The sequence below is a fragment of the Cyprinus carpio genome, chromosome A6 (assembly GCF_018340385.1).
Source record: "Cyprinus carpio isolate SPL01 chromosome A6, ASM1834038v1, whole genome shotgun sequence".
Lineage (NCBI taxonomy): Eukaryota > Metazoa > Chordata > Actinopteri > Cypriniformes > Cyprinidae > Cyprinus > Cyprinus carpio.
In genome coordinates this window covers 30,366,965-30,380,187 of record NC_056577.1, presented here as the reverse complement: position 1 = coordinate 30,380,187, position 13,223 = coordinate 30,366,965, and the positions used below count along the sequence as shown (strand labels likewise).

At 35.7% G+C, this 13,223-nt stretch overlaps 1 protein-coding gene across 2 annotated transcripts in view; it reads left to right on the top strand.

Moving 5' to 3' along the window:
* Positions 1-13,223, top strand: part of cacna2d2a (calcium channel, voltage-dependent, alpha 2/delta subunit 2a) — a 203,841-nt gene that overhangs the window by 185,405 nt on the left and 5,213 nt on the right. Inside the window, exons 22-38 of one of the 2 annotated variants that reach the window (XM_042758975.1) lie at positions 532-608; positions 2,589-2,606; positions 5,730-5,790; positions 7,825-7,922; positions 8,268-8,358; positions 8,505-8,567; positions 8,759-8,862; positions 9,429-9,530; positions 10,804-10,898; positions 10,979-11,026; positions 11,211-11,282; positions 11,365-11,517; positions 11,714-11,766; positions 12,036-12,091; positions 12,174-12,297; positions 12,386-12,495; positions 12,962-13,044. In XM_042758975.1, the coding sequence (XP_042614909.1) occupies positions 532-608; positions 2,589-2,606; positions 5,730-5,790; positions 7,825-7,922; positions 8,268-8,358; positions 8,505-8,567; positions 8,759-8,862; positions 9,429-9,530; positions 10,804-10,898; positions 10,979-11,026; positions 11,211-11,282; positions 11,365-11,517; positions 11,714-11,766; positions 12,036-12,091; positions 12,174-12,297; positions 12,386-12,495; positions 12,962-13,044 (1,408 nt within the window). The remainder of the gene's footprint in view (positions 1-531; positions 609-2,588; positions 2,607-5,729; positions 5,791-7,824; positions 7,923-8,267; positions 8,359-8,504; positions 8,568-8,758; positions 8,863-9,428; positions 9,531-10,803; positions 10,899-10,978; positions 11,027-11,210; positions 11,283-11,364; positions 11,518-11,713; positions 11,767-12,035; positions 12,092-12,173; positions 12,298-12,385; positions 12,496-12,961; positions 13,045-13,223) is intronic. The other variant, XM_042758977.1, reaches the window with a different exon arrangement.

Genomic DNA, 13,223 nt, shown 5'->3' with positions numbered 1-13,223 from the left:
TTGTGCTGTCAGCACCACTGTATTTGAATATTATTATTTTTTTCTTACTCAGTGTTTTTGTCTTGTTTTCCAGAAATATCTAAACATTCTTAAATCAAGATACATTTACTTAAGAAGCAAAGTTATATAATGTTTTCTGAAAAATCTATCAAAATTGAGCTCTTACTAAAAACAAGAAAATGTGTCTGCCATCCAAAATAATCTTGTATTTTAAATATAAAATCACTTAATTTTTTTTCAGAAAATAAGACTTAATATCTTAAGTTATATTGCTTCTCCAGTAATTGTATGCTGATTTAAGAATGTTTAGATATTTGTACTGGGAAAAGAGTTGTTTTTCCCCCCTTCTTCAGTGCAGACCCTTAGATTTATAAATATTTTTTAAACATGTAACATTTCATGCTTTAAACTTGTCACATATCATGCACTTGCTTTAAAAAGTGTGATTGGTTGATCTAGTTTGTATCCTAGAAAGTGCCAGATGTGGTCATATGCAAATGATATTGAAATTCTTCCTTTCTTTCCTTGCAGTCTTGGTTTAGTTCTGCCTTCCTACAGTGAAAACCACATCAAGGCCAACCTGAGCGACCAGATCCTCCAGGTCCAGTGTAAGTACCAGAGGCAGGCTAACGCAAAGCCTGCTTACCTTTCTTTCTTCCCAAAAAGACTTCCTGTTCCCCCTCCCGCCCCTCTCGTCCAATCAACGGAAGCCCCTCCCCTTTCTCTGACATCACAGCAGCGTCGGGTCCGAGCGTGGATTCCCGGCGAGCGGCGTCGTGTTTCAGCGCTGGGAAAGTGAGAGTGGACGTGTTCTTCTGTGAAACCCCACCCCACCTCTTCCCTCTTCCCTCCTGTCCTCATGCTGTTCTGTACTGAGGTGATTTTTCTTTCCCTGCACGGATGCAAAGAAAAAACCCTCACTAAAAACCAGAGAGGTGAAAGCTGTGGTTTTACTGTGTTTACTGAGTTGAAAATAATGGTGACCATGTGCTATTATTTTTTCTTTTGCCGAAACATTAAAAAATGCTCTCGTCTTCTCTCTCACAATGACGATTCTGAAGCATCTTTTGTCTGGACAGGTTTTGTGTTTTTGTTTTTCGTTAGTGAGATGTGAAAAGAGGCATGCTTTTGCTTTTCACTGTGTGCTTTATGTGTTCAGTCGAGTTTATTATTTGCTTTGATTCGTGTGGATGCTCACTGTGCTGTATTGTTTGTCGACAGCTTTGGAATCAGTCAATAAATAAGAAAAAAGTATCCCACAATGCCCCCTGATGGGCCATTGTCCCACACGGGAGATGGAACGCATTTGGTTTTCCTTTCTTTCCTTCTTTTTCCTTGTTTTTTGATTGCTTTTGTTTGTCCTTTATTTATATACATAGATATACAGTATGTATATATATATATATATATATATATATATATATATATATATATATATATATATATATATATATATATGTTGTATTTAGTTGCATTAGTTGATTTTAGTCAGTCTCTCTTGTTTGTTTGATATTTTGTTGTTCTCTTTCATTTGGTTAATTTGTTCTTTATTTCTGTTTTATTCATTCTTTAGTTCTTTTGTTTGATCTTGAGTTGTTTTTTTCTGCTGTTCTTTAATTCGTTCATTTGATGTTTCATCATTCACTTTTGCTTGCATTTTTGTTTGTTTGTTCATTTTTTTTTGTGTGTATATTTCATTCTTTTGTTCATTTTTATTCCCATTTCGATTTTGATTAATTCCTCCTTGGTTTATTTTTTGTTATTTTGTGCATCTTTCATTCTCTCTTATTTGTTTGTTTCAGCTTTTATTCGTTCTTCAGTGTGTTTTGTTTGATCTTTTTCATTTGATGCATTTATATCTCTTTCAGTTCTCCCTCTCTTTCTTTCTGTAATTTGTTCTTTAATCTAATTTTAGTTCTTTCACTTGTTATATTCATTCTTTTGTTTGGTTTTAGATGTTGTTGTTTTTTACCAGTTATATTTAGTTTATTCTTTTGTGTATTTTGTTTGTCATTACAGTTGTTTTGTTCCTTTTTGTTTGTTTGAAATTTAGTTTGTGTTTGTGTATATATTTTTTATTTATTTATTCGTTCATTAAGTCTGTAGTTCATTCTTTCGTTCATTTTATTTTTGGTTTCTTTTGGTTTATGCTTTCATTCCTCTTCACTTTAAAATTTAGTTTTTCTTTCTTTCTTTCTTTCTTTCTTTCTTTCCAAAGCGTTCCTCTCTTCCTAGCTCATATGTGATTCTCATTTTGTGACACTTTATTTTTCTCCATGTTTTGTCATACGGTGAAGGTTCATTAGCTCTGATTCTGCTCCCATGTCCTCAGATGTTCTCTCCTCATCTCCGTCATCGTGGAGTTCGTTCACTGCCTCCGTCTACTTGTTGCATATATTCTTTGCGACATGTCATTCATGTTGGTTTCCTGTTCTCAGTTGTTCATTACTGTTTTGACTGACTTGATTTTCCTTCTTTTGAGAAAAACAATATTTTTATTCAAACAGTCATTGAATAAAATATTGTCTGTGACCCCCCTCCTCCCCTTACCCGTCCCCCCTGTTTCTTTTCTGCTCTCTCCTCCTCAGACGGATCAGTCTTCAAGGGCAAGTATACACCATATTGGTCCACTACCTTTGTTACTCTACTTCCTTCCTCGTACCCTTGTCCTGAACTCCCCGCTGACGCCCACCTCCACCTGTTCCAGCCTGCTTGCCTCCTCTGTTCCTCCTGCCCGCCTTGCCTTCAAGACCCTCCTCTTCCTCTCTCTCCTCCTCTTCCTCACTCACTCTCTCACTCACCCACCCACCCACCCTCTAACTGCGGCCTACACCCACATCTTTCTCTTTTCTCCTTTTCAAGCTCTCTCTCTTTCTCTCTCGGCTCGGACAAACGTTTAAGGTCTCTCCCTGACATCTCCTGAAGAATAAAATATGATCTTTCTCTCCCTGTCAAACGTATTCTGATCCCTGTGTCCATTATGTCTGGGAATATTCTCCTCCATCTGTCTCCTCCTCCTCCCTTCTTTTTTCCTCAGTGACAGGGTTAAATTCTCAGATTGGTGTATTTGCTGTAGAAATTGTCAGTTGTTATTTGTCACGGCTAGTAGACGTCCTACTCTAGTCATATAGATGCTGTATTTAGTTTGAAAGCATCCCTAAAGTAAACTTTAGCCTTTCAGTAGTACAAGTTAGTATTACAGTCGTACAGATATGAGCTTATTGTGGTTGTTATTGAGAAGTTATGATTGCACTTTGAGTGTAGCATATTGTTGTCTGTTTGTTCTGAAATTTTTACCAAAAAATGAAAACTCATCATTTACTCTCCCTCATTTTGTTCCAAAATCATTTGACTGATTTTTTTCCATTAAACACAAAATAACATATTTTGCAGAATTTACATACTGCTTTATTTCATTCAACAAAATATATAGTGTTTGTCAATCTCCAAAAAGATAAAAAAGCACCATAAAAGTATAATAAATCATAGTCCGGTCTTGTGTGCTATAATCCGAGTCTTCTAAACCAATATAAAACCTTTTGTGTGAAGAACCAACCAAAATCAACATTTGCCCAATTTTTTAAAGATTTTCTGTACAGTTATTTAAAAATGTATTTATTACCCACAGAATGCATTATATGACTTTAAAGCTTTTTTTAAAGCCTGACATTACCTGATCAGTGTTAGTTTAGTATTATTTATATACTATTATAGTATTTCTTAGTATTTTGAATTAGTATTTATTTTATGTTTTCTGTGTTCATTTTAGTTTAAATTTTAGTCACTTTATTAAAGTGCTTTTATCATTTTTGTTTTTAAATGTTTCTATTCAGCTTTCATTTACTTTCAGTAATTTTAGTACTTCAGTTATAACTTATTTTAGTTAATTGTTTTTCATCTAATATGTAATATAATATTGTATTTCATCTAATATAAAACTTTTTTATTGTTTTATTTTATTTATTTAAAAAAAAAGATAATACAGTGCAATTAGTAGTAATTCAGTAAATGCATTTTAATCTGGATTTAAATGTGGCTACTAGTTTTATTTAACAGTAACAGTGCCCCTGATCAATATATGCTTTCACTGAGAAAAGAGCAGCTTGAACATCCTCCAAAACATCTCCTGTTGTGCACCACATAGTTTAGAGGGTGAATAAATGATCTTGAATTTTTATTTTTGTCCAAACTCTTTAAATCTTGAAGATTAAGCAGAAGTGTTTGCCAAACATGCTAATACTTAAAGACGTAAAGATATCTATGTGCATGTATTGTTGCCTTTAGTTTAGCCAGCCAGTTTATTCCCTTAGGTTGTCTCTTACTATTCATATAATCACTAGTTCTTGTTGTGGAATGAGCAGGAATAGGCTGCAGATGAATTTGCTCGATGGCCTCCTTTAGGTCCTCTCTTGTTGTTTTGGTGACAGAGCGCTTGGTAGCGCCCGGTTTGTTTGTCGTCCTCCTCTTACACCCCTTGTTCTCATCAGCTTGACCCCTCTGTACATCTATCACCCCCCAGACTGCCACCACAGACGCTCTGCTATGTCTTCACATATCCTGACCTGCAAGTGCAAAACATTGTGGAGGGAAAAACTACCTGGGCACAGCAGTGGCTGTGGGTTTTATTGGATACATGTATTCTGTATATACAGATTAATTGCTACTTGAATGCTTGCTTTACATCACTATTGGTGAAATATCAAGACATAAAATATATATGAAATAGGAAGAAATTTTTTTTTTACCTAATTTGACGATGCTGAGTTCAAAAATACCAATAAAAACTTTCTATCATGGACAGTTTTTTTTTTTCTCTTTTTTTTTTTTTTTTTTAGAAAATAAGATTTTTCAAATTTTATGTATATATATGCTCTCTTTCTCTTTCTCTCTCTCTCTCTCTCTCTCTCTCTCTCTATATATATATATCAAATTATATTATACTCAAAATGTATCAATGTATCAACTTAAAAAAGTATGTTCAAATACAATTTAATGACAAAAAAAACAAGCTTTTTCACAAAGCTGTCACTGTTTGGTGCAGTAAAACTCGCAGATGAAGCAAAACAGGCACTATTTTTGGAATCAGCACCCTGATGAAATTAAGCAGCAAGTGTTGCATCTCATTCAGCAGGTATGATGCAGGACGGTGTGATGAAGGTGAATGCTGGAGTAACATCAGGATAATGTGTAGTAGATTAAACTGGGTTGCCCTCTCTCTTCCCCTCCACAATGCTTGGTACTTTCTCCGATTGAGTCTCTGGAGTGGCTCCGCGGTGCCAGTCTGAGGGGCGATCACCTCCATCAGGACCCCTGCCTCACCCACTCCCAGCTAAACGGTTGGCCATGTTGATGCCTGTTAAAAACGAAAGCGGCACTCCACGCTGTTCGTGGGAAAGGCATCGGAGAACTCGCTTCATCTCAGTGTGTATCCCGAGGGTCGAGCCAGTTCTCCGATTTGCAGAAGAAAGAAATTGGGATGAAATTTGAATCAAGCCAAAAGTGTCTGCTTTCCAAATTACTCCATTATTTCGGCCAGTGCGACTCCATTGAAGGCACCATCGTGGCTAACGCTGGTATTCCCCCATGATTCCTCAGTGTTGCTATGGTAACGCTCCCACTGCGTTCCTGCACCTTTTGAAGAGCAGCTGACGTTAATTTGTTTCTCAGAAGCCTCCCTGTGTTCTCCGTCCTCCGCTTCCCCTGGATAATCTTGCCCGTTTCTGTTGCAGATTTTGAGTCTCTCCTGCCAAACACTTTTGAGTCAGAGGGACATGTGTTCATTGCCCCCAGGTAGCTTTGTGTGACTTCTTGAAGCCGCATTCCTGTTTTCGTGCATACGTCCATCGCTAACTTCCTTTTCAACATACCGTAGTCACTGTAGTCTCTGTGTGTGTGCTGTGTGTAACGTGTCTTTCCATTTTAACCCAAGTCTATGTGTTTATTGTGTTTTGTCTGTCAAGAGTCCTCGCTATCATCTGTAGGAAAGAAACAATCCTAAGATCTCAGTTGTATCTCCTAGACAGCATTAAGAGCAAATGGGGGCTTTTACTGTTCTGGGTTCATCACAAGGACACTCTTTAAAAAAATTTTTTTTTTTATTGGCATTGATGGTTCCATGGAGAAACTTAAACTCCCACTGAATATATATTTGTAACAAAAAGTTCTTTATAGTGGGAAAAAAGGTTCTTTGAATTTTTAAAATGTTCTTCATACTAAGAAAAAAAAATCTTTTTGTTTTTTTTAAGAATGTTTACTGAAAGGTTCTTTGGGGAACAAAAAATGGTTATTTAAAGGAATAGTTCACCCAAAAATTAAAATTTGCTGTAACTTTGGTTTTAACTGTAATAAATAACATTAAATGTGAAATTTTGAAGTAGAAACATTGAAATAGTGTTTTCTTGTAAAGCATACTTTTATTTACAATTTTGAAAAAAAAAAACATTTAAAGTGTAGTTGTAAATTACAATGATAGCAAAGCCAATAATGCATTGCAATGTCTTTGCCAGATAAACTTCCATTGTTAGTATATTATTATAAATGTGATTTGTGTTTGTTTTTACAAACTTGAGCAACAAGTTGATAATATTTTCTGTGGTAATTATTTACAGCTGCTAATAAAGCATGACTTGTTTTTTGAGCCTGGAAAACTCCTGCTTTTTACATTTTTAACCTGAGAAAAAGACATCATTAATCTTACATAATCTCACATATGTCTCCTTTAGTTTCAGTAGAGATCTCAACAATGTCTTAAATTGCGATTCGATTTTCCAAGATGCCAAAGTCTGCATTTACTGTAATTTTAGAATGCACTCAAATGTTCCTCTATGCTATGCTCAGTTTTATAGCTCTGCACTCTAACTGGACATCAACATTATATTTTTATTAAACAATATAAAGAAAAACAAAGATAAAGTACATTCTGAGCAGTAAACTCTGTGTTTGAATCATTGTGGTCTGCTGTCATGGATCAGTATCTTCTGACGTTCAGTGTATTCTCCACATCTCATCGCTGCAGCTCTCACGCGTGCCCTCTGTATCTGTGTGTGCATGCCGTTCTCCTCACTTCCTTACATACAGCATCAGTATCAAGGGGAAGGTTTGCATGTTAAAGCACTGATGGATCTAGAGAAGTTCACGTGCATGCGTCTGTGAATGATCATCTTTCTCTCTGTGTTTTTAAAGCATATACACTCCAAAAATCATGTTCTTAGTCAGTAGCTTTGTAATGTTTTCCAGTAAAAATGTCTCAACATCCCTGAAATTAGATTAGTTTACCTGAAAAGAAAAAGTGCATTTATTATGACTTCAGAGAATGTGCCTTGAAGTTGAATTCAGAAGTGAAAAAATGGTATAGGATTTATTTTGAAACAATTTTCACTCAGAAAGTGGTTGTAAATTTTACTAATTACTAACACATTGAATTAAACATAACATTTTGAAGTAGAGAAACTTTTTTTTTTTTTTATGCTCTAAAATACTAAAATTCAACAAATTCTACAGTGTTTTAGACCAAATGCACTGCAGCTTTACTTCTCATGTAGATTTATCTTGTTTCATGGATGTTTATGTATTTTTGATGGAAACCAGACAAAGATACTGGTTAAGAAGGTTTTTTTTATTTTTTTTTATTTTTTTTTGCAGTGCAGTGCAGTTATGTTTTATGTATGTAATTATGGTGTTTTATGTGTTTAAGATGTATACATGAATGTGGAAAAAAAAATTAAATGCAAAACTCTCACTGTCTGTTCTATAATATAACTGATTATGATGTTCATCTTTATCAGAGAGAGTTTTCCAGTGTGGAATGACGTGTGTTTTCCTCAGGGAATACTGCAAAGACCTGGAGCTGTCCAACAACAACACAGAGTTCCTGCTCAACTTCATCGCTCTGATGGAGAAGGTCACGCCAGACTCCAAACAATGTGAGGCTCACAGATCTTGTGTGAATTATTCAATAACTTAACGCCATTTTAAAGGACTTTCTGCCATTAATTTTCATTGCACAGTCGGTTGAGCATCATATGTTCCTGTTGAAAAGAACATCAAAACAGGTCTGTTGGCTGGTTTTAGCTAGAACACTGAGCTGTAAGACCACCTTAAAACCACATTTATTATTATTATTATTATTATTAGTTTCAGTTTTAGTTACAATAATTCTGACCATAATTCACATTCTGAATCTCTCTTTGACAATTCTTGAGCTCAAAACCTTGTATGATATGATATCAGCTCATATATCATAATGTCCTCATCATTATTCCACACAGGCGACAATTTCTTGCTGCATAATCTGATCTTGGACACGGGCATCATTAAAGAGCTGGTAGATAAAGTCTGGAAGAACAAGGACCTCAACACGTATGTTCTTATTCAGGAAGAACCACTAAAATACCTCCAATTCATTAGTAGACTGATACCTTTATAAGGCATCAACATAAAAATCTCAAGCACAAAATATCATCTAGTGATAAATGGGAATGAATATGTGTGTTCTGATGCTTTAGATACGGCTTTATGACAGTCTTTGCAGCCACAGATGGAGGCATCACTCGAGTTTTCCCTAAAAGGTGAGTCTGGTTCTTTTTTCTGTATTTGTCACTGTGTTGTTTCTAATAGCTGCTAAGATAAAGTGTGTGTGTGTGTGTGTGTGTGTGTGTGTGTGTGTGTGTGTGTGTGTGTGTGTGTGTGTGTGTGTGTGTGTGTGTGTGTGTGTGTGTGTGTGTGTGTGTGTGTGTGTGTGTGTGTGTGTGTACATCAGGGCCTCTGATACCTGGGAGGAAAATCCGGAGCCATTTAATGCAAGTTTTTACCGTCGCAGTCTGGACAACAAGGGCTACATCTTCAGAGCCCCCTACCGCACTGGTGAGTGTGAAACACATATCAGATGACTGCACATTCTTTCCCCTCATATAATAGTCTTAAGACAGTGTTTTCACAATGCAAAATGTTATTTTTTTAATAATGTATTTACTATGGAGGAAAAAATATATAATGTAAAAAATTATTTGTTTAAATAGTTATTATGATTCATTATAATTTATAATATTGTATATAAAATATATTATACTATATTCTAAATTATATTTAAATTATTATTTTTAAATGTAATAATTATTATTAAATGAATATATATATATATATATATATATAAATGTATAATTTATTGTCTTTTAAGTGAAAATAGTTCAAATTTAATTTATATTATATATTTGTATATTAACAAATATATGCTATATTTTGTCATATTTAATATATATTAAATATAATTAATTAATTATATTTTTAATAATAATAATAATAATTATGATTTGTTTATATATATTTATAAATTTAATATTAATTTATATATTATTAATTATATTCTGATATATATTTTATAATTTAATAGTTTTCAAGAGCTGCTTTTTTTGTTTCGTTATGTTGTCCAGCCAATGATGAATCCATACTGAATCCAGAGAACGACACCATCGGCATTCTGGTTAGCACTGCAGTGGACGTTACCATAGGAAGCAGAAACCTCAAACCTGCAGGTAAAATACAACTTCACGTACAGTGTATGTGACTCAGGGACAGGCACACGTCTGCCTCTGGTCCACATGGAGGCCTTTTGACAAATGGCACAGCTTATGTGTGCAAACAAAGGCAAGATCAAATGTGGGATTTGAGATGATGAATCAGTAGCTTAAGAAATTCATCATAACTAATAGACAGTCGGCAGCTGCGTATGAATACTGGATCTCTCTCAGTAAAATAAATCCTGAGACATTTTGCTATTTTTGACTTAAACCTTTACAAATCGACAGTGATATGCTGCGCTTCTTCCCTGAGCTCCTGATCATCCTGTTAGGTCAGGATTACCTGACATGTGGATTAGAAGAGATAAGTGCTGCTTTATGAATCGGGCTTTAGAAGAATGACATATTCTGCTCTGAACATTGTTGAAAAGTTGACTCTGGTGAATTATGTCGATGTAAATATGCCACCAAAGTTAAAATGCCCCTATAATGCCATTTTTACGGTTCCTAATGTTGTTTTGGGAGTCTCCTACAATAGGTTCACATGCATGCAAGGTCAAACAATGCTTGGGTTTTCTCAAAATATGCATTTAATATCACCTCATTTTCCAGCAATGATTTCCAGCAAATGATTTGTCTGAAGCAGTTCAAAGATTCAGTCCCTCTAAACCCCTCCTTTCCGTGAGCCTACTCTGCTCTGATTGGTCAGATGGCCCAGTCTGTTGTGATTGGTCTACTGCGTACAGCGCGTGTCAGAAACACATAGTTCCGTATTTTGAACGCTCAATAGAAAATATAAACATCTATTATTTATCATACTTACAGGTTGTGATTCAGTGGAGCCGGCTGGTCCAAAAAAACTGTGTGCTGATTCATCTTTTAAAAAAAAGTTTTTTGAATAACTCCCTCAACTAACTCACATAAAACAAACAATCATCAATAAAAATAATGATGTGTTTGTGGGCGGGGTCAAGTTGTTCGTCAAAGAATCCAGACAATTCACAGGTTCTAAAAAGCAACGCAACTGTTTCCAACTTTAATAATAAATCAGCATATTAGAATGATTTCTGAAGGATCATGTGATAATGAAGACTAGAGAAAAAATGGTGGCAGGGCATGTAAAATTGTGAACTAACTAATAATGATTAAAATAAAAATTTACAATATATTGTTCATATAAAAGGAACAGTTGCAAAAGCATTTTAATTGTAAGGTGAGTGGAAAATGGTGAGGATCCCAGGTTTTAGGGTTTCTCTTTTCACTGTGTTTCTGTCTTACACTCTCTTAGTTGTGGGTGTGAAGCTTGACCTTGAGGCCTGGACCGACAAATTCAAGATCCTGGCAAGCAACCACACCAACAGCAACCGACAGAGTTCTCAAACGGTAAAGTACACACACACACACACATATATGGCTATACTCAAGCACATGCTGCTCTAAATACTGTTGTTTCTGCTTGACAGTGTGGACCAACCAGCGGCTGTGAAATGGACTGTGAGGCCAACAGTGATGTAAGAGACTCCTAATGCACTCAGATCAGTCAATACTGAGATCTATAGCACACATCCATACATTCACATCCCTCTTTTCAGAGTTTGTCCATTAAGTGTAGCCGATTAATCTAGTGATTTTCCATTAAAACGACTAGTGGCAACAGTAATGCAGTCACTCAAAGCTGTCCGTCTTTCTTTGCAGGACTTGCTTTGTTATCTGATAGATGACGGCGGCTTCCTCGTCATGTCCAATCAGAAAGACTACATGAATAAGGTCAGGACGTTCAACAGCAAAGTGAAAACACACTGTGTTTGCTTCTGTTTCTCACTCTGTGCTCTTCCTCTTCAATCTGTAGATTGGGATGTTCTTCGGCGAGGTCGATGCCACCCTGTTTTACGCCCTCTATAACAACTCCTTCTACAAACGCAAGCAGTCTTATGACTATCAGTCGGTGTGTGACCCGGTGCCCAGCAGCAACACAGGGGCCGCCCCGCGAGGAGTGTTTGTGGTACGAGCGTGGATGGATGGGATAAGTCGATGCTTCCTAATAATCTGATTCAAATCTTAACCAGACACCACATTCAATCCAAATGAGATCTATTTGAAAAGCCTGCTATAGATTTTAAACAATCTGTTAAAAATGAAAATTTAATAAATGGATAGGTGAGTATTCAAATGATCAAATGGCATGTGTTTCCTCTCAGCCTACTATTGCTGATGTGTTAAACGTTGCCTGGTGGACGTCAGCAGCTGCCAGGTGAGTTTCTGTCTTACAGTCAATTACAATGTCTGATATCAATGATGTAGCAGCTTGTAAACACGTGCAAACATCATACGCTCACACTCAGGAATTTGTGTGTGTCCTAAATTGTGTGGGAAACAAGCTTATAAATCAATCAATTTTTTTGAGAATGTAAAAATGCAGGATGTTTTCTGTGAGGGGTAGGTTTGGGTGTAGGGCGATAGAATATACGGTTGGTAGATATAAGGATAGTAAACCAGACATGTGTGTGTTGTCCTCTATAGGTCACTGCTGCAGCAGATGCTGTATGGATTCGCCTATCAGAGCTGGTTCATGACAGGTGTGTGACGTTTACATTGATTTTAAAAGGTCTTTGTTTAAGTGGATCAATAAGAAGACTGATCTAACATGTGTTAATGTAGATGAGGTGGATGCTGAAGGAATGGAGTCTAGAGAGTCCAGCTGTGTGACGGTACAGACACAGTTTTACTTCAGTAACATCAGCAGTTCCTACAACATACTGCAGGACTGTGACAACTGCTCCAGGTCAGACACACAGCTGTCATGCAGGCAGTATACATCATATACACACAGACTACAGGTGGTTTTTAATAAGAATGTGTCTGTTTTACAGGTTAATTCATGCTAGGAGAATAAACAACACCAACCTGCTGTTTGTGGTGGCTGAAAAACTGTCCTGCGACTCCTGTGAAATAGAGAAACTGTCTCAGGTGGAGACGGAATGTATCCTTACTCATAAATGTGCATTTCTTGCATTGGTTTTAATTTCTGAAATTATGATGCAATGTACGCTGCTGTTCAAAAGTTGGGTTTGGTTGCATTTATTTGATCAAAAAATAATTTTGGAATATTATTGCATATATGTTTTCTGTTGTATATATTTTAAAATGTAATTTATTCCTGTGATGCAAAGCTGAATTTTCAGCATCATTACTCCAGTCTTCAGTGTCACATGATCTACAGAAATCATTCTAATATGCTGATTTGTTGCTCAAGAAACATTTCTGATTATCACTGTTAAAAAACTGTGTAAACTGTGATAAAAAAATATTTTTTTGATGAATAAACATTAATTTTCTTCCAAAAAAAAAAAAAAATTCTTACTAATCCCAAACTTTTGAAAGGTAGTGTAAAATTGCTAAATAAATAAATAAATAAAATAAATTCCTTAACACCCACCATTTCTCAGACAAAGAAACAAATACATGTGAAACAATAGCCACAGCCCGGTATAGAAAAGGAACCACCACCTGTTTCGACTACAGTGTTTTAGTGAGTACACATCCACATTTCTACTTGTTTATTCAAAGAAATGTTCTGGAATATTTACAATTGAATGTCTATGGAAGGCATAATGAGCTCTGTAAACCCCGCCCACAAGAATAACATTAGTGATGCATAACCAAGACTGTTTAAGCAGCAAATAAATTAGACTTTGAATACGTGCCTAA